Source organism: Pseudorasbora parva, chromosome 1, assembly GCF_024679245.1.
Source record: "Pseudorasbora parva isolate DD20220531a chromosome 1, ASM2467924v1, whole genome shotgun sequence".
In the NCBI taxonomy this organism is placed as follows: domain Eukaryota; kingdom Metazoa; phylum Chordata; class Actinopteri; order Cypriniformes; family Gobionidae; genus Pseudorasbora; species Pseudorasbora parva.
In genome coordinates this window covers 55,723,271-55,744,818 of record NC_090172.1, presented here as the reverse complement: position 1 = coordinate 55,744,818, position 21,548 = coordinate 55,723,271, and the positions used below count along the sequence as shown (strand labels likewise).

Sequence of the window (21,548 nt, the reverse complement as noted above, 5' to 3'; positions counted from 1 at the left end):
GCATCCTGCTGTGTATGTGTTTGTGTGTGTGTGTGTGTGTGCATGCGTGTGTGTGCATTTATTCTCGTGTAACAAAAAACATGGAAAAAGTTAGATAGTGTGAAATATATAATAACAATAACTCAAATATTCCTTCAGACATCATACTAAATAAAATATCCCATCTTGGCGGCTGGTGTTGAGCTGGTAATGAGGGGTCTTTAGCAGATTAAACTAGGTCAGATCTCAGACTGTCTTTACGGTGGTCTTCTCATTCAGCCTACAGTTGCTGAAGGAATGCAACATGATATAGCCAAGCGGTCTAAAACATTTGCCAGTCTCTACAAGTCTCCTGCAGGCATCGGCCTAATGTATATACCACATAATCAAAGCAAAATATGCTTACAGTGGTTGGTTCAATCATTCAGATGGAGTAATATACATTAGAAGACAATTTCAAATTATTTATATTTAGTATTATTTATTTTGATGTGCAGAGCTTGAAGGGATAGTTCCCCCAAAAATGAAAATTAGCCCATGATTTAGGCCTACTCAAGCCATCCTTATATGACATTATTCTTTCAGACGAATACATTCAGAGTTATATTAATAAAATACTTACACTTCCACACTTTATAATCGAAGTGAACTGGGGCTTAAAAAGCGCATCCATCCATTACAAACTTAATCCCATATTTTACTTTATAATGTGTTAAATATGGATATGTTTCTTATACAAACACACCGATCCGCTCCAGAAGACCTTTATTAACCCAGTGGAGCCATGTGTATAATATAATGGATGGATGCACTTTTTTGGTCTTCAAATTTTGGGCTGCCATTATAAAGCTTGGATTAGCCAAGATAGCTGATATATTCGTCTGATAGAATAATGAGGGTAAGTAAATTATGGGGTAATTAGTCTATAATTTTTGGGTGACCTATCTCTTTAAGGTTATTGTACCGGTAATGCTTAGATTTGGTTTCATTCGCATTGTGTTCTGCTCTTGTTTTAGTTCTCTAGTTAGATATCCTTTGTTCTCATTTTCCCGCCAGTAGCCTAGTTAGTTTCCGTTATATGATTAATTAGATCACATCGTTATCCATCACGGTCTGAGGCCTATAGCTAGCTCCACAAACGCTTCAGAGTTTCAGAGTAGGTTTAGAGTTGACAAATCCAGATAAATCCAACCTGGTTTAGATCCAAGTTCCACCGTTTCTCAAAGCTCGGTATAAACTTTCTCTGTCAACAGAGAATCCAGTTAGCGATCAACTCTCAAGCGCGTGCACCTGGAAGAGTGCGGCATCACAGTGTCCGTTTGATTCACTTCTCTTCTGAAGCTTGAGATTGTTTTGAAAATTATTATGAAATTAAATGTGTTTAAAAGGCAGGAATAAATACTACTGCTGCAGCGACAGTTTGAGAAGGCAGCTGAAAGAATATCTCACTATATCAATGCATGATGTTAATCAAAGGAATATGCCTAATAATTATAGGTTCACAAAGAGCTCAAATTAATATTATTAGCTACTTGGCTACTTGTCAATTAATATAATATTTATAACATACCATATATAAATTCAAAGTGATTATAATTCATATAATACATAAATATAATAAATAAGTAGCACCAAAAGAGGCACAATTTTGTTTCTAAAGTTTTTCATCATAAACTGCTTTAATTTGGAATGAGAGATAGGCTACAGGGGGTGTGGTTTTATTGCATCTATACTTGCAGCTGAATGGTCTAGTTTGAGCAGGTTAGCTGTGTAGTGTTACCATGGTGATAAACACTGATATATATATATATATATATATATATATATATATATATATATATATATATATATATATATATATATATATATATATATATGTGTGTGTGTGTGTGTGTGTGTGTGTGTGTGTGTGTGTGTGTGTGTGTGTGTGTGTGTGTGTGTGTGTGTGTGTGTGTGTGTGTGTATTAAAATATCCATAATAATTACGCACATATATGTTACGCACACATAGGCTATATGTAAACACCATTTTTTTTTTATTGGATTAGTTTTTTGTTTTTTGGATGCAATTAATCCCAATTATGAATTGATATATTTAGATTTTAATCTGCCATAAACAGTAGTGAATTGTACAACTATTTTTATTTTTTGCAGCATGACATTGTTCTGGAAATACAGTAGGCCTATATAAGATATGCTTTTATTGTAAAACCTTTGCTCAAAGATACTATTAAGTAAATATATATGGCTTTTTGACAATTTGTGAGAAAGATGAATGTGAAGACTGTAAAGAAAATCACATCTAAAAAAATTATGGAATTTCTGTGAATTAAATTGCATCAATTCACAGAAATTTTATTTGACCAACTGAAAAAATTAGATGTGATCAGTCAATAGAAATTTTCAATTGGAGACATTTTTATATATTTTTACAGTGAACAGGTTCCTATAATTCTTAATAAGTTAGATATACATTCTTATGTATAAATTCTTATTGTGAATATGCACTGATTTTAAATTAAATAAGCTACCACAATTTTACACAAAACAAATAATAACAGAAATACAAACACTTTTAGCCTCTAAACCCTAAAATAACTTTTTACAGTACATATCCTTATTCGTTGGCCAGGCCTACTTAGGTTATAAAAATCTAAATAAAATCAGAAAAGTAAATTTTACTTTAAGAACCTGTAACGGCCCTTTGCATCTAAAGGAAGAGGCAGAGAGTTTTTGAAAGGTGTCTTTGATTTATTTCACTTGGATGCAATAAACTCCACTGTTGAAGGAATGAACTAATGCCGTATTGTCTAAGGCGCTGTCCACCGCCGTGGTGCTGAGCTTGCTCCAAAATGTATGTTTTAAGCATTAAAACGAGACTTGACGGGTAATAATGGTGGAAGAACGAGTTTATAAGAAGTTACAGTCTACTGTACCTAAATGTAGCCTAACTAATCTGCGCAACACTTCATCAATTCATCCGCTATATTTACTTTTTTAGCGCACTATATGCGTTCATCATTGCCTCATCACTGACTGAATCCTTCTCATATCCGTCCTGCTGTGACTCCATTCAAAGCCTAAACCTTTCCGTCGCATGACTGACAGTGATTATATGCTGCGACATATTTCTTTTGTTGGGTTAGGCGGTGACGCGTCAAAAGCAGGTATTGTTGAGCGAGAAGCTTAAGGAGGATTCATTTTTAGCACAAATGTTGTGTCGGGGGAGTCAGCCTCGTCTGCAGTATGTAACAAAACACGCTGAACATAACATCCTCGTTCTAAAATAGCGTTTTCGCATTTCGTCATCCGCTCTAAATGTGCAGTCGCACGCATTTTAAGTGACAGCGCGCACCACAACAGGCCGTCTCATGGAAGTCAGGCTCCGCTTGTCGCCCCCCGTCGCATTATCACGGGAATATTCATGACATATTCTTGGGGGAAAGTAGAGTAGCGAGAGGAGGTCGCGTGAACGTCTGGCGCGCGTGTGGAATGACGTTCTCGACCGCCGCGCTCACAACTGCGGGTGAGGAAGGCAGCGCAGAGCCACAGCTCCACTAGGATTGGACAATTGGGGAGTGCAGTGGGGATTCCTGGGGACTGGTGTCTCTCCTAAAAAACAACGACTGCTTCATCACCAAAAAAAAAGCCAATGGCAGCATCGGAGAAAACGCTTATTTACCGGGAAGACACCGATTCGTTTAAGAACTTGCTTTCCAAACGGGACATGCGCCTGATAAGCGCGCAAGAAGAGTCAAATTATGTGGATCTGAACGACCTGCTGGATCTGAAACTGGATGATACAAAAACAGTGAAAGTAACACTCTCTGGGGAAGACTCGAGTCAACTGGCAATAATTAATAGTATTAGTGGCATGAGCGATTCACATGGAGAGCATCAACCGTCCACCGAATCTACTAAAAATAAATGCGCGCTGGAGGAAAGCGCGGACAAGTCGAGCTCTTATGAAACTGCAACTTCGGAAACACCCAAAGCCGATAAAACGGACAGTGCCGAGAAGACGGAGCAAAAGGCGAATTCCCCAAATTTGGAGACGCAGAGCCCAGGAAACGATTACAATGAACAATACAATGAAGTTTATATGAGCAGCAAAAGTGAATCGGACGATGATGTCACTGTGGTGCTCTCGGATCACGAGGCGCGCGAGGACGAGTCCCACTATATCACAACCCACGAAATCCAGCTTTTGGAGTTGGACCATGATGTGGATTACGACTTTGAGACGGGATCGAGCTGGGATCTCGAGGACGATCTCCAGGTCTACTCGTTTGTCGATTATGCCTCTTTTGACAGTGATGAAACGGTTGGGGCAAAAGAAGCGTGCGTGAAAAGCAACCCGGCTAATACGAGCGGAGCAGTGGTCAGCAGTAAGCCTGAAAGCAATCTCTGTGACGCGGACAAATGTGCCAGCTCAGATGAGGACCTGTCAAAAAGACAAAATACAACCGGGCAGATTCACCTGTCAATCAAAGCCACTTCCCGCGCCGTGAATGAGCCGCGCAACGTCCAAGATCACGAAAAAAGTCGCTATGTTTTGAGAGGAGTGGACGCAAAGGGCGACAAAGCGTGCGATAACGCAAAATGTTTCATTGCTGTGCCAGGGCGCTTGCACTTTGGCACCAGACTGAAAAGCAAGGATGTGAACGAGTATTCCAGCGGTGCGTCCAGCGCGGTGAGCGAGCTGGATGACGCCGATAAGGAAGTGCGCAATCTCACTGCCAGGGCGTTCAAAAGTTTGGCGTATCCATATTTCGATGCCATCAACTTTAGCACTTCGAGCGAGTCCTCTGCTTCAGAGCATGGGCTGGGGATCAACAGGTGGTCGACGTTTGTTGACTTAAAGTATGGCAAGGGGCGAGATCAAAACTTGGTCGCGCATAAAGGCTCCACACCCAAATTCCATTTCGCCAAAAAGAGGGACGTAAAGGGGATAACGGGCTTGACGTTGACCAGCATGCGAGCGCCCCCCGTGGAGATATTTGCTCTGAACGGCAATTTAGTCGGTCACAAAAACGCACAAAAACAGATTGAGCTCATGGGGAAGTTCTCACAGGGGCAAAGTGGCCTCATAAGACTGACCGAAACGCTCAATTTTCGATGCAATGTCAAATCCGACCAGCCTGTAAACGAAAGCACTGGAGGATCACGTTCCACAGATGAAGTTACACACACCTTGCCAAGCACTCAAGGGAGCGAGGCAAGCAAGCCACCCTGCAATGCAGGTGAAGCCATGGAAGACACACACAAGAAAGCCATATTCGCTTCGAGTCTCCTCAAAAATGTCATTTCCAAGAAAATGCAGTTCGAGCAAGAGCGCAAAATGGAGAGGGGCGAGATATGCGAAGCGCACCACACGCCCTCTCCCTGCTTCGCGGTGCACGAGCACGAGAAAGCCGCCAAGAAAAGTCCCAAAGGGCTGCAAAGGCAAAGCTCGAAATTCTCGGAAGCCGATTCCGACTTCACGATCGTCTGCGTGGACGATCTTGGCGACATAGTAGACGGCAATTCAAGCGATGCCAAAGACGACGGGCGCAATGAAGAGACATCAGAAACGAATTTAGAGTCGGTGAATGATACTAAAAAAGGAGCATTCGAAGCATCCAAAAGCACTCTGCTTCGAAGCCAAAATAGCGCGTTCAGATCGTGGAGGGACGGTGAGCTAGAGTTTCAAAAGGAACATAAAAACGTCCAAACTCCTGAGGGGAAACCGCTACGCGAGTGTCCGGGGGAAACCAACTTCTGCATCGATTCGGCGAGCGGCAAGCACACGAAAATGTCCCATTTATTTGTGCCAAGCATACAGCTTCCCTCCTCGGAGAGGGACCTCAGGAAACCACCGCCGAGTGTCAATTATTCCACGCGCGATCAAGCTTTGAAGTGGCGCTCGAACACACTTTATGTGACCGACGCCACGCGCAGCGCCGCGACATCGAAGTCGCCCGAAATCAAAATAAGTCTCCGGAGTGTACGGGACAACAAAAGCGACCCGTTTAATATCGCGAAGCTGCTGACGCCCAATTTAGGCTGCAAGACAGCTGAGGACGCCAGGTGCCAAGCGCTGTCCGCGGCTTTCAAGGGTGAGTCCTCTGACAAAGTGCCTCATTTTATAGTCAGAGACATTAGAGATAACAAGGGCAAACTACAGACACCCATTCACCAGGTTAGAGACGTGCGTAAATTGGTTAAGAGCTCGTATCACTTTGTGTCTTTAGATAACAACGACAACAAATCTAGCCACTCCACTTGTGATGGAGAGCAGAAGACATTAAAGGAGAGTCCTTCTCTGAACTCAGCCTCTCTTTCACCCATAGTGATTAAATGCCAGTCTGTGAATACAAATAGCAACGTGAAGCAATCTGGAAATGTAACAGACTCCCCCAAGAGACGATTTTCAGAGGATATGGTGGAGGCGGACAGGTCCTCTCCTCACGTGGCTGTGGCTAACAGGGTGGCAAAGCAAGAGGTTCCAACCGGATTAAAAATTGAGACGAGCACAAGAAAACAAGATAAAGCAAGCGACCCCAGTGAGAAAAAAACAGAACCCAAGATGGCCAACCAAGCCGCTTTGGAAAAATTGCAAGCCGCTGTCAAAACAATGGAGCAATTGTATGTTTTCGACAAGAATGAGTGGAAGAGAAAAACAGAGCCTCGGCCCATAACAGACAGCCACGTGCTCTCGTTCATCTCCGACGAGAAACACACAGTGGAGGAACAGGAGATCAACGCTCCTGCATTGATAGTTGATAGTCTGCTGAGACGAGATTCGAACTCAAACCTGATGGAGACACCCCCTAAAAAAGACGACAAGTCATCATCCGCCACTCAAGAGAGAAACGGCCCTAAAGCGCTCATGCAGCTCACAGGAACGCCATGTAAGAATATAACCAAGAAGCCCTCAAAGACAGCACAGACACACGTTGCATCACCAGCATCCCTGAGCTCCAAGGCCGGGACACCCAAATCTCCAAAACTACCCATTTCCCTGATGATATCTCAGCCGAAGCGTGCGCTAGAAGAGCGGGAGAGGCCGAACGGAAGTGAGACTGAGTTTGCCCCTCTGCAGTTCACTTCCACAGCAGATTCGGAGAACTACCTAACCATCCCTGTGAAGCCTCACGCCACATCCGCCTTAAAGCCGGCCGCAGCCGGACTGGGCAAAACGGCTGTTTATACAATCCCACCCGGAGGAGGGAAAGCCCAGACGGCCAGTCCGCCTTCTTACCTGGTTCACAGTGACATCAGAAGCCATCTGTCACCAAAACGTTCATCGTTTATCATGGAGACACGGTCCCCGGATACCCCTACCGCCACTATTTACCACACACCCCTGCCTGTCACAATGCAAGCCGCTCAGCCTCAACTCATCTGCTTCTCCCCATCGGTTCAACCCTCCCCCGTCCCGACAGAGCACTTCCACACAACCCAAAGAAAAATGCTGCTGGATCCCACCACAGGAAGCTACTACTTAGTGGACACTCCGGTGCAGCCAGCCACCAGGCGTCTGTTTGACCCAGAAACGGGGCAGTATGTGGACGTCCCCATGCCACAGCAGCCTCCCATGACCCCCGTCCCACTTCCAATATCCCCTCTCGCCCTCGGCCCGGGAGCTTATGGCCATACCTACATGTTTTACCCGGGATACATGCCAACCACGATGATCCCCGCACGCACTATTCAGTCCCAGCTCTCCATGCAGTCAGAAGCAGATGTTGGGGACAAATCCCATTCGCACATGGGACAGCAGGAGGATGGAGCTTATATGGAGAGCCCTTACTATATGCCGTCTGGGAAGTCGTCGCAAAAAGCCTCTGTGGCTCAACACGTTACCACCAGCAGGCTGGCCGACAGCAAGCAGCCGGTCATCAGCATCACCTCCCAGCAAGGGCCAAGGATCATCGCTCCCCCCTCCTTCGACGGCACCACCATGAGCTTTGTGGTGGAGCATAGGTAAAGTCCCGCTCGCCTGCAGTGTAAGTGCAATTTCATTATTTATTCATCATATTGGCATGCATTGAATGTTTTTCATAATGGTAAGCATGTTAAAAAACGATGTAAACAACAACACTAAAAAGATTGACTAATATATATAGATTTTGCTTGAATTGAAAATGTCAAAAAATCATAGAAAACACAAAATACACAAATGGTAATGTCTTGTCAAGATCTTTAAGACACTGTCAGTTTGATAACTTCATGCCATCTCACAGACCAGGTGGAGATTTTTTGGTTACAGTATAGCTGCACAGACATTGTTTGTGATATAGATTTTTTTATATTGTGGAATATTTTGTAAGTTAATACTTAAATATTTTAGATTTAAATACTTAAATAATTCAAGCATACCCTATAGACACTACCTGAAATGATGCCCTTCAAGGTTTATATATTATATTATTACAAGGTTATATATTATATATATTTTTCAGATTTGGCTTGACCTGACAATGCAAAATAGCTTTTTAAACCTTTAATAGTGCTTGAGCATCATTTTAGATCATGTCTAAAGACTGCTTGAATTATTTAAAGGGTTAGTTCACCCAAAAATTAAAATTCTGTCATCACTTACTATACTTTACCCGTCAGACTTTTGTTCATGTTCAGAACACAAATGAAGATATTTTTTGATGTAATCTGAGAGCTTCCTGTCCCTCCATTGACAGCTACGCAACTACCACTGACACTTCAAAAAGTTCATAAAGAGATCCTAAAACTAATCCGTATGACTTGAGCCGTTTAGTCCAAATTTTCTAAAGGTATGATGAACAGATTGAATTCAGACTTATATTCACATATACAGTAAATATTGATCACCAAACATAAACAGAAGCTCAACCAAACCTGCTTAACGTGTGAGAATAAACTTCTCGCAGAAGCTCAAATGTCCTGTGTAACATGAGATAACCCTCACTGGTTCTCAAACGAACATGCTCGAGCTTCTGTTTACCACAACTGATGTGTGAGTTGATGAATGGCTATATATGAATACAAATTCAATCTGTTCATCATATAAAGCAATCGAGTCTCTTCAGATAATTTGGACTAAACCACTCAATTCATACGGATTAGTTTTATGATCTCTTTATGAGCTTTAGTTGGTAGTTGTGTAGCTGTCAATGGAGGGACAGAAATCTCAGATTTCATCAAAAAGATCTTCATTTGTGTTCTGAAGATGAACAAAGATTTGAGGGTGAGTAATTAATGACAGACTTTTCATTTTTGGGTGAACTATCCCTTTAAGCATATACTGTAAATCAGTGATGGTAATTAAATGGGTATTTAAGGGACTGTTCACAGAAAAAATTAAATTCTTTCCTTATTTACTCATGTTGTTTGAAACCTGTATGAAAGAAAAAAGTAAATATATGTGAAGTAAATCTAATTAATATAAATGTATCAATATAAAATTAAGTGCACTTCACTTCTACTGTAGCTAACTCTCACCTAGCAGTTTAGCCTTTATTTTAAAAAAAAGAAAAAATATATTGTTTATAGCTATGTCACAGTTTTAACATTTTAATTGGACCCCGTTGACTAAAACCAAGGACATTTTTTGAAATATCTTCTTTTGTGTTCTGCAGAAGAAAAAAAAAGAGTCATGCAAGTTTGGGACGACATGGCGGTGAGTAAATGATGACAGAACTGTAATTTTTGCGTGAACTATCTATCCCTTTTAGATTCTCATAAGCTAAAGAACTAGTTGATATTTCTTCAAAACAAGTTTTGGATCAGAGTCAAACCTATATAGACATATCTTTGCCATTATGTTGATTTATTTGAATGACCTAACTTAAGCAGTCAGAAAACAATTCATATGTTAGAATGTCCTCCCCATGACCAGGCTTTGATTATGAAGAAAATGTGTCTTGTTTTGGGTTGTTTATGAGTTATTTATAACCATTGGAAGCTGGAGGCCACCTGTTCTTTAGGGTGTTGTGTTTGCGATAACATTTATGCGTTTTGCAGATGCTTACAGTGAAAGTTTACAGATTTACAGTGCATCCTCCAAGGTATAAATGTCTTATCAGTTTGTGTGCTAGAATCAAACCACAACCACTTCGGTATTGGGGTTCGATCCTCAACCATTGAGTTAAGAGTCTTTTTAGAGCAGATCAGAATATAAATGGGGTTCCCATCATAGGACCATTTTGTGGATTAAGTTTTAATTCATTTTTTATTTTGATTTAATTTTATGAACCAAACAACATACAATTGAAATAACCTATTAAACATAAAAGTATTATGCAATAATTTAAGAAATTTCAAATGCATAAAAGTTTCTTTAAAATTGAGTCAAGAACCCTTGGGTTACATATCGAATTTTTTAAGAGGGTGTAGTGTACAGAATTTGGATCTGCATTGCCTCAATATTATGTAAATATTATTATTTCCCTATTTTGTAAACTTTTCTGTTTATGAATACAAAAAAATGAATAGCATTGGCATCTCATTCATTTTGTGGTGGACGAAATACACAAATCAAGTTCTTGAGTAAAAGTACAGATATTATATAATAAGTCAATTGGTGCATCCCAATTCACCCACTTATACTACGCCGGTACGTCCTCTTTTTGTGAAGAAAATCTTTAACAGACACATCTGTCACTTAGTTTAATGCATCCTGTCGCTGTTTAAAGTTTAAACTGCCCTGTCAATCATCTTGTCACAGTTAAAATCCTCCACATTCAATAGAATTTCATTTACCCCCGTATCAGAGGTAATGTATAGTACGTTGATCTGGCATGTTGTAGGTGTCTCATGCCGATATTCAAATTGTGTTTACAATTTTAATATAATGATGCATTTAAACGTTAATGGCCAAACTTATCTTTACAAAAGTTCACACTGCTGGTGCAGATGAAATATACAGTATAACAGGGATGGACTGGGGATAAAAAACAGCCCTGGACTTTACCCCAAATAGACCCATCACCCCGGCCATTCGCCCCTAGCCGTGCACAACAGACACTGTACTATTTTGTACTATGTATGTACTACACTGTACTTGGCCCTAACTTTTTCCCATCCACCTTTCTCCTTACGTTTTCTGCTAGCCATTCTGCCGCGATTTGATTTTGGAAATCCGGGGACCAATCACAAACTGGCTAGTAGGCCGACTCGTCTTCCTCAGGTTTTTGTTGTTGTTGTTGTTGTTTTTGCACGTAGCAGTAATGGTATATAAGTGATCATATTAGTGCCCCTACTGATAGCTGTTCAAATTGTGTTATATTAGACTTTTTCCTTTCTTTTTTTGCCGACTGCCTCGGTTGGACGGCCGTTCTGGACATTTCCAGAACGCACAGATTGCCAATCTGTCCGACTGCAGTATAATGTGGATAAAACTGAATAAATATCTTGTTAGATACTGATTATTAATCACTCAAACCCCTTTATCTAAACCTCTGTACTAAAGGCACGTTAAAGTCCTTCTGGGAAGTTCATATTTACGAGGTAGGAAGTCATGTTTACTGCTGCCTTCATGTGCTCTCGGAAATGTGATAATTCCCACTTCTGTGGCCGTGATTACGAGCTCATCACTTTTAAATTTTGAAATGGGAGGGCGATGCAATTTTCACCTTGAAAATTCGTAATTATATTAATTCTGATAGCACGTGAAGGCAGCATAAGACGTCATGCGCGTTCAAGTCACTTTTGTCGGAGTAAGATGGCGTAGTACTTTCTCGTAATTAATTACACAAAAATAAACCAAGGTTCTTCTTCCAGAAAATGAAGAACAAGGAATGTGCATCAGGTGTGTTTAGCTTGAAGCCACTATAAACTTTATCTTTACATAATATATTATTATATTATAATGCTATCATATTTATCATATGCTGTCGCTGTAAATAGAAAAACCTGACAATCACTTTTTAACCGTGTTTGTTTGTAGTTCTAATCAAATCCTTGTCCAACTCGCAATATCCGCTTGTTAAGTCGTGACGTAAGGAGCGCCGTTTCTGGGTCCACGCCTCAACTCGTTATATTTGAGAATGCCATTGACGCCCATTTATGAGCGCTATTTTTTCATATTAAACATCAAACATTTAAAAAAGTTAAACATTTTAAATACTTACAGTCTACACAACATTCTCTATGGTCACAGCGTTACAGACATTAATATTTTAACGATTTATAAAAGATGAATCACTGTCTGGCCATCTGAAATTTTGGTATGGAGAAAAAGGTTATTATTATAGCTTTTGTGTAGTATTACACCACATTGTGTGTGTATATTAGCACCGTTTGTAGTTTTTCTTGTGGTATAAGATCGATTGGATCCGGAAGCGCTGCCGCGTGACGTCAGCCTTAACAACCGGATGCGGCGTTAGAGTGTGATCTGCACTCCGGATTCTAACTGCAAAAAGTAGAGCATTCAGGTATCTTTGGAACACTCATTTCAACATGCTACGATATGGGACGCACTCATTCTAAATTCGATTTCTATTTCGGACTGAGAGTGCGAATTGGGGTGCAGCAAATGCTTTTGTGTCGCCTCGCAAATGTTTTGCATTCCCCTGAGAAACTTTTAATTCCCTCGCAAAACCTTTTGAGCGCTTTCAAGTTAAGTTAAGTCACCTTTATTTATATAGCGCTTTTTACAATACAGATTGTTTCAAATCAGTAATGCAATCCAATAATGAAATATGCAACAAAGTTTGTTTCCGGCTGTACAGCAGATCTAGAAGATCCAGTGTCATAGTCCAGCTTAAGTTAGTTCAGTGATGGTTCATTTCTGTTGTAAAAATGTTATGAATTTAGTTCATTTATATATACAGCCGCTCTGGAGTAAACAGTGATGTCCTTGTCCAGCTCAACTCAGTTCTCATACAGTGGTGTCAATGCAGGCAGAACAGTAATATTTAGCTCTTTGGCAAGTTTCTCAGAGGAATGTTTCCTCTATCTCATATTCATTTTCTTTCATGGACTCCGTAAAAAGGCTTGTGAAAGAATTCTAAGTTTCTCAGGGAACGAAAACATTTCCCAAAATCTCTACCATCTCATATTTTTTTTCCATCACCATGTCCCTTTAGCCCCTCCTTACTACAACATCAGATTTAGTTAACGAATAACTGACAGTCATGACTTTCATCTACAAATTCAGCATTAGTAACTTAATTTTCACGTAATTTAAGCCACAACGACATTTTGATCGCATCGAGTTGTTGGCTGCATCTGAAACCGCATACTCTCTTGAGTAGGTACTTATTTTGATTGAGTAATTACTTCAAAACCGCTAAAAAAGTATGTTCTATATAGTATGAGTGTGTAGTGTGAATATAATCTGGACGTTCTACATTCGACATGGTTTCATTATCACGTGACCTACCGCTGTCAGTTACATTGCTTCACTGTCATTGACAAATCCTCTCCCGTGGCCTCATGGGATAGTAAAGTGTTGGATCGTATGCACACTTCAGAATCCCGCCAAAAGTAGTTGGTCATGTGGTACTTTTTGCCTACCCTTTTATGAGTACTTAAATTTGGACAAACTACTCGTCACATACTGTTTTTCTCCTACTTTATTGTTTAATATGGATTAGCCAGGATTTTTTTAATATAACTATAATTTTATTCATCTGAAAGAAGAATGCCATACACCTACACTCAAAATTTTGATTTTTTTTTTATTTATTAAAAAAGCTTACTAAACTGTTATTTGTAAGTTTTACAAATAACAATTTAGTTATATGACCAAAAGAATGTCAAGTAAAGCTGACAAAATTTCTTTAAGTAATACAAACCATTTGAATTTGTCACTGTTATATAATATTTATATGTGTAGTTTACTTAATAATGTTATGTTACATTTATAAAAGTATATGCAAGTGAATGTTTAAAGACAAACTTCAAAAATAACTTGATTGAGGGGAGGACGTTCAGCAATAAATGTGTTTATATGAGTGATCACACCTCCACTCTTCTGCATAATGGTAACCATAATTACAGAAACTCCTCTAAATGTCCAACATCAACATTAAACACTATAAGTTCATGAACGAGATTCACTCAAAAAAAAAGAGAGCTTATGATGCTGTTCACTTTATTTAAGCAATTCATCTTGATTTAACACCATTATATCAGGTTTCTGGTTCAAATGTAATTGATTCATGTTAAACTGACTTAAAACCGTTACTCTTTGACATGACTTGATGTTTTGATTTTGAAATAACATGTTTCAGTCAAGTAACCCAATCAAACAGGACATTCACTTCCCATCATGCTTTCCAAATGGGCTGAATTTGGAGAGTAAATGTTTAAATAAAGTGCTATTTTATGCATTTCTAACGAGATGAGAAAATATAGAGACTTTTTAATGTTTAATGTTTTGTTATGTTGGTATTTATGTTATGTTAGTGTTTTTGGAGGTTACCATTGTGGTGAAGTGTAGACTCGGCGTGTGCTTAGGGTCAGGATCTGCTGATAACAATTAAAGTAACAATTAAATAATAATAAAAAAAACTACTTTGTGCATGCCATGGATGTAACAAAACCATCTAGCCAATACAATCTTGTAATGTAAAAGGTTTTGTAAATGTTGTAAAAAAATAGCATTTCACTAAATAAATATAATCAATTGAGCTAGATTACTTGTTAGTATTTTAATATTCTTTCAGTTTAATAAAACTTAATAGTTTTGGACAAAATTAAGAATGTTAACCTGATTTAACTAAATGGCACTGAATTTACTTTACGTAAAAAAAATTATGTTTACTGAAATAAACAATGTTAATTAAATTCAACATAACCCAATTACGTGGAACCTGTTGACATAAAAAAATCTAGTAAATCCAACGTATAATTTTTTGAGTGTACCTTTAAACTGTGAACATTAAACACTAACATACACTAAAAACATCTTTCCTTTTACTGAAAAACACATAAAATAAATAACACTTTAATTCCTAAATTTACTTTCCTAATGCAGTCCCCTGCAAAGCATGCTGGGAACTACACTGGCCAGTTTGTTCATTTCACTCAAAAATGTTAAGTTGACCGAACAAACACTTATTAAGCAAAGCCGACAATACAACTCAGTAAACTTAAGTTAATTTGGTTACATTAGTATTTTAAGTAATGTGAACAAGTATGATTTGAGTGCAACTAACGACAGTGCAAGTATATATTTTTGAGTGACTTGAGGGTGAGTAAATCATGAGATCATTTTCATTTTTTGGTGAACCTAACCCTTTAAGTAGGCCACACTGTTCACCACAGCATAAATAAGTTCAACGAAGAAGTTCGGTGCTTTACATCAACACCATGTGTGACTGCACGCTATTTTGTTTATATGAGTATAAATAAAAATGATTTTATCTTAACACCTCCTGCCCAAGTCATAAAATAGCACCAGCAAAATACATGACTACTGTTCTATTTCCTCAAGAGCTACTGTATGTCTATGGTATGGATGGTGATAAGACCTATAAAGAGCAGGGGGTGGTTGTGGCGGGGCGTCGCCGTGCCCACGGGCCGAAGGGAAGGGGCGTGGCATTGTTGGCATAGCAGTGGGAGGAGAGAAAGGTCAGCCAGTTTGAGGCATGTGTTAGTGCTGATACAGTGTTGTGCCAGCTGCTGCTGGAGATCAAGACTCATCGTCCTGAGACGATTGGGGCGCAGGCAGGTCACCTTTTTATAGCACTGCCTTATGTTAAAGGGAAAGACCCAGAGGCGGGCCAGAAGCTTTGGCTGAGGGCTATTATACAAACAAATCAGCCAGCGTGCGATCCTGCAGCGCAGGGGAGTAATGCAAGACGCCTCAACTGCAATATTTTAATGACCATTTAATCCAGCTATTAGCAGCGGATGGTTTTCGAGACACTTGAAGATCAGGCTTGATTCCGAGTACGGCTTAAATAACTAACCTGTTTGCTGATAACTGTGTGACAGAAGAACGCTGTTGTGAAATTCAGTTTTTAATATTATTCTTGTTCTGTTTCACACAGGAGCCACACATCACCTTTCCTCTGATTTGACGTCTCTTCTATTTTTTTGCTGAATTTATTCACTGTATTTTGGAATCTCCTTCATCATGAAACCGCCCCACTCTTCTCCCGTTATTATTTGTGACCTGCTTTTTTATGCTGATAACATTTTTTTTCTTCTATCTGCTTGTCAGATCTTTATGAAAGTGGATGGATTTTTCTGCATTGGATTTTTTTTCAATGTATAATTGAAATAATGTGCATTTAATGTATAGGTGATTGTAAAATATCCCTTTAAGCACCTTCAGAATGATGTCAGTATATATAAGTTAAAAATAACTTGGTATCACTTTACTTACAGCCAATATATACCGTACCGGTCAAAAGTTTGCAAGCATTACTAATTTTTATGTTTTTGAAAGAAGAATCTTTTGCTCATAAAATTATTTTATATATCAAAAAACTGTAATATTGTGAAATATTATTGCAATAGAATAATAATGGTTTTCTAGTTGAATACACTTTAAAATATAATATATTTATTTATGAATAATTCATTAATAATTAATCAGCATTAATCTTCTCCCGTTATTATTTGTGACCTGCTTTTTTATTGTTAGTTTATTGTTAGAATGATCATGTGACACTGAAGACTCGAGGAATGATGCTAAAAATTCAGCTTTGATCACAGAAATAAATTAGGTTTTATAGTATATTAAAATAGAAAACCATTATTTTAAATTGTAATAATATTTCACAATATTATTGATTTTTCTGTATTTTCGATCAAATTAATGCAGGTTCCCTTTCAGTCGGTCACGTTCGACGTACGTCGGACTTAGACCGACGAATTGGGATTCCAATTCGTCGGTCTAAGTCCGACGTACGTCTCCGTTACATACGCAACCGAGACGTTTTATGCGCATAAGAGACTTCTTTCAAAAAAATTATTAAATATAGTAATGTTTCCATACTTTTGACCGGTACTGTATAATTATATAATATATATACAGTGATTTATAAAAGTATTTTATTGCATTATTATGCCTTGTAGTGCATCTTATAATGCATTTTAACAATTTTAACTTTGTTTACAATTGAAACGCTTCCCATTGAGGTTCCATTAGTAACAATGAGCAATACGTTTGTTACAGTATTTATAAATCTTTGTTGATTTAAGTTAATAAAATACAACTGTTTATTGTTAGTTCATGTTAGCTTATTAAATTTTGTATTAACAGATACAACCTTGGATGGATTAGTAAATTATAATTAATAAATGCTGTAGAAGTGCTGTATATTATTAGATCATGTTAACAAATGGAACCTTATTGTAAAGTGTTTGTTACAATTATTTATAAAAGTATATAATGCATTATAACTTACATTAGGGATACTATTATGATGAATTATAAAGTACATGAAGGCTTTTAACAGAAGCGTGTAAAAGTCTTTACTGTAACAGTCATGTGTTAACAGGAGCTTTTTAAATGATGACTGCTAAGGATGCACTGTATTTGGTAATAATTATGGTACAGTAATTATGGCACAGATTATGGTAATAGTTTTTTTCATGTTATGGCTGCTAACCAATAAATGGCCAATATTAGAACTCTACTATATTATTTTTTGTCCAAATAAATTAAAAATAAAATACTGAAAAATAAAACCTATTATTTTAAATGCTACAAGTACATTTTGGCATCATAACAGTATGAAAAATCAATATTCATGTTGAGATCCTGAAGATTACATTTTACGGTATTAATAAATTAATAGTTTTCTTTCAAGAATAACTAAGTCAACTAAGTGTAAAGTCAATCGTAATGGAAAAATAGGGCAATATTTGTGCACAAATATATATCCGATATTGGCCCACATCCAATATCGTCTGTATAAATATGCACTTAAATGAGTTAAATGAGTTAAAGCTGTTAACAGGTTCTCTATATAAAACACACCAAATTTCTCCAGGTTTCCATCATTTTTTTGACTGAAGTTCTTCTCCTGACCTCCATTCTCAACACTCGTCCTTGAGAGGTGTTCTATGCGCTTAACAAATTACATTATAGTTTTATATTGTATATTTTTTGTGATTTTTTTTTAACTGTGTTTTTTTTCTGCTGGTACCAAATAGACCACCACCTTAAAACACACACACACAGGTGTGTGTTGATGTGGTGAATGGAGTGTTTTAGGGGATGGCATTTCCTCTATTATCTCACAGTACCAGTATAGCATGAGTGTGTGAGAGAATGTGTTTACCGAGTCGTTTTGATTTGGTATTGCAGTTTCATCGCTTTTGGCTGCAGTGATAATGGATTGAGGTCAGGTGAATTGATTTCGGGTGAAGAAATGAAAGATATTAGAAGGGATTTCTTGTATTTTAAATACAGAAACTGTTATACAAAACACAGCTTATATGATGTAGGGTTGTTTTTTTAAGTTTCAAAAGAATAATCTGGGTAGTAACTGATTACATGTAATCGGGATTATGTAATCAGATTGAGTTTAATGAAATTAAAAATTTGAGTTGATACAATGAAGGAAATTTTTTTAATAAATAGAAACTCAAAATATTATTGTATCTGAACCACATAAAAAATGTGATAAATTATGAAAATAGCACTATTTGGCATGTTTCACTGCTTCATCAGAAATAAAACACACACAATTACCCAATATGCTTACAAAATCTTTTAATAATATTTTAATAAAGGTTGTCGAATCTTAAAAAATGTTCATTGTATTAACTCAAAAATTAAATTTCAATGAACTCAAAATTTCACCAAAAAAAAACAGGTACCAAAAACATTTTTTCTAAATAATTTTGTACAGTATATATATATTGTCACATCGCGCCATGCCACATCCAGTGTAGACAGCATCACTTATGATAATGGGTTTTATTCGCTTTTTCGCGTCTTTAGCTGACAAAATTAACATTCTATAACTGACATTATTCTGAACATTTTAATAACGGAGGCCTTACATTTGGATATTCTGGTATAGTCTATTGTTTTTTTTTTCTTTTCTTTTGAAGCTTTTTTTGATGCACATTGCAAGTTTTTAATAACTCGTATTATACTTGTGAGTTCATTGATTATTTCAGCTGTTGGAGCTGCTGGTCAGTCCGTTAAGCTGCCTTTGACAAAGTTGTGTGTGGCGTTGTCATCAAATTAATGAGAATATCATTTCAGAGTGTTTAAATTCAATGACAAGACTAAGTTTACTTAAAGGATTTTTTAAAAGAATAAATATGTGAAATACATAACACAACAGCGTAAACACGTGGAAATGTTTTTGTTTGGTATGTGCTATATGTTGGTTTTGTTTGTAAGCAGAAGTCACATGATGTCATAAGACGACGTTGAATGTCCCTGTAATGGCTATTGTTTAATCATAAGCAATCACTGTTTTAAGAGCTACACTTGATAAAGGATGTTTGAGACTGACAAGATGACAAAGTTATGTTATAATGGTTTGAAGTATGTGTGAAGATGGATGGGCGACGGATTGGATGAGAATACGCATTATAGCGTCTTAGAAAGAATAAAGACTGAGAAATAAGACAAAGGGATGCAAAAAGGGAGAAATGTTCTCTGATTTGAAATTACAGGAAAAATTAAAAATTTACTTGAAATCAGCATTTTGTTGTTGTTGTTTTTCTTTCGAAAATGCTAATTTTGCCAAAATTTGAAAACATTTTGTCCAATAAACATACCTAAGAAGTTGCTGCCTTAAAATTCAATCAACAAAACAAAACATCAACATATCAAAAAGTTCAATCAACTTGGATATTTAAGTAATTTCAACTTAAATTACATTTAAAAATTAGCTGAATCTTGAATAACATAAAAAATAAATAAAAAGTTAAAGCAATGTAACAACACATGTTGTCGTAACTCATTGATTATATACTTTTTTATAGTGATTGACAAAAATGATTCCATGGTGAAATAAATAATACCAAATAAGAAACTGAATAAGTTTCTTGCATGCAAGAATAAAAAAAGTAAATTCTATATTTGTACTCAATTTAAGATTGTAGAAAAAAAAAAGTGTCAGTGTTATAAAATTAAGTAAAACTTACTCAACTTTCTAATACTGGTGTTCCCATCATGCACTGGGGCATGAATAATGAATAAGGTTGCATTTGTCACTGTTTTCCAGCTGTATTTATTATTTTATCATAGGTTAGGTTTAGTAACTTGCTAATTTTCTTCTCAAAATGACACATTCATGCCCAAAAAATGTTTTATTTACATAGATGTTCTAAATAATCCATATACTTTAAAAAGTGTTATATTGTTTGAGTAAAATGTATTTGAAGTAAACTAGAAATTACTCAAACAAACTGGCCCAGTTAGAGTTTTTTCCCCCCTCTTTTTTTGTTAAAGGTGCTGTATGTAAGTTTTCCCCCTTACTTAGGCATCAAAATACCATAATATGTTTGCAGATATGTAGGAAACTAAATATTTATTCACCTACTTGTTTCTCAGTAAAGCAATGCTATAGCCAGTTACTCTACTTTGAAATGTCCGTTCTGTGTCGTAGTGTCTGTTTTTGTTTAGGTCAGTGTGAAACTGCACATGGCTGGTTTAACCAATAGTATTTAGCCACCACAGGTTCCCAGTAGGCAGAAAACACAGTTTACTGCTGCCATTGAAAGCCAGCGAACAAATCGGATCAAAGACTGCAAGATTCTACCCGCTGTAAAAAACCTTGGCATCTATCTAAAAATCTCTATAAATGACAGTATATTAAAATGCAGATAAATCAACTCATCAACTTACAGTATGGAAGTCTCTTCGGCTTTCATTGTCAAATGCGTTCAATCCTGTTACGTCCTCAAATTGGCAACCCACATGAGCGTCGAGTCTGAGGAGAAGGGGGCAGGGAACAACAAACTCTAATATTTTTAATATGGACCGCAGTACCTATTTTGACCACTAGCTGTCAATTATACATACTGCACCTTTAATTATACTTAGGGTTAGGATTAGTTCACTCAAAAATGAAAATTCTGCCATTAATTACTCGCCCTCATGTCGTTCGACGTTCATCTTCGGAACACAAATGAAGATATTTTTGTTGAAATCCGATGGCTCAGAAAGGCCTTTATTGACACCAATGTCATTTCCTCTCTCAGGACCCATAAAGGCACTAAAGACGTTGTTACAAAGCCCATCTCACTACAGTGGCTCTACAATCATTTTATGAAGCGACGAGAATAGTTTTTGTGCGCAAAAAAACCTAAATAAAAAATGATATAGAGGGAGGAAACTGAGGACATTGGTGTCAATGAAGGCCTTTCTGAGCCATCGGATTTCAACAAAATTATCTTCATTTGTTTTCTGAAGATGAACGGAGGTTTCGAACGACATTAGGGGGTGAAATTAATGACAGCATTTTCATTTTCGGGTGAACTTATCCTTTTAATTTAACTAGATTTTACTCAATTCCGAAATTCCTTATATAGAAATCGAGTGTAACGTGAGTATGATGTTACTGACAGGCAACAGATAATAGCTGATAAATAGCTGATTTCTTTAGATTGAAACATTCTTAGAAACATTCGGGATAATGTAAGTACACAAGTCAAAATATATAGAATTGTTAGTGGAT

The 21,548-nt window shown here is 37.4% G+C and overlaps 1 protein-coding gene across 2 annotated transcripts; it reads left to right on the top strand.

Annotated features, from left to right (window-relative positions):
• Positions 1-2,899: 2,899 nt before the first annotated feature.
• c1h4orf54 (chromosome 1 C4orf54 homolog) lies at positions 2,900-19,569 on the top strand. 2 transcript variants are annotated; one of them, XR_010905277.1, is made up of 3 exons: positions 2,900-7,970; positions 9,579-9,619; positions 15,942-19,569. XR_010905277.1 is itself a non-coding variant. In XM_067445319.1 (2 exons), exon 1 carries the CDS (start codon positions 3,632-3,634, stop codon positions 7,949-7,951), a length of 4,320 nt encoding a protein of 1,439 aa, XP_067301420.1. In that variant the 5' UTR covers positions 2,900-3,631; the 3' UTR covers positions 7,952-7,970; positions 15,942-19,569. The 2 variants fall into 2 exon arrangements, 1 of the variants encoding a protein (XP_067301420.1); XM_067445319.1 differs by lacking the exon at positions 9,579-9,619.
• Positions 19,570-21,548: the final 1,979 nt, after the last annotated feature.

What these genes read in the sequence shown, in the direction of transcription:
- c1h4orf54 (XM_067445319.1), top strand. Translation starts at nt 3,632, where the DNA reads ATGGCAGCATCGGAGAAAACGCTTATTTACCGGGAAGACACCGATTCG.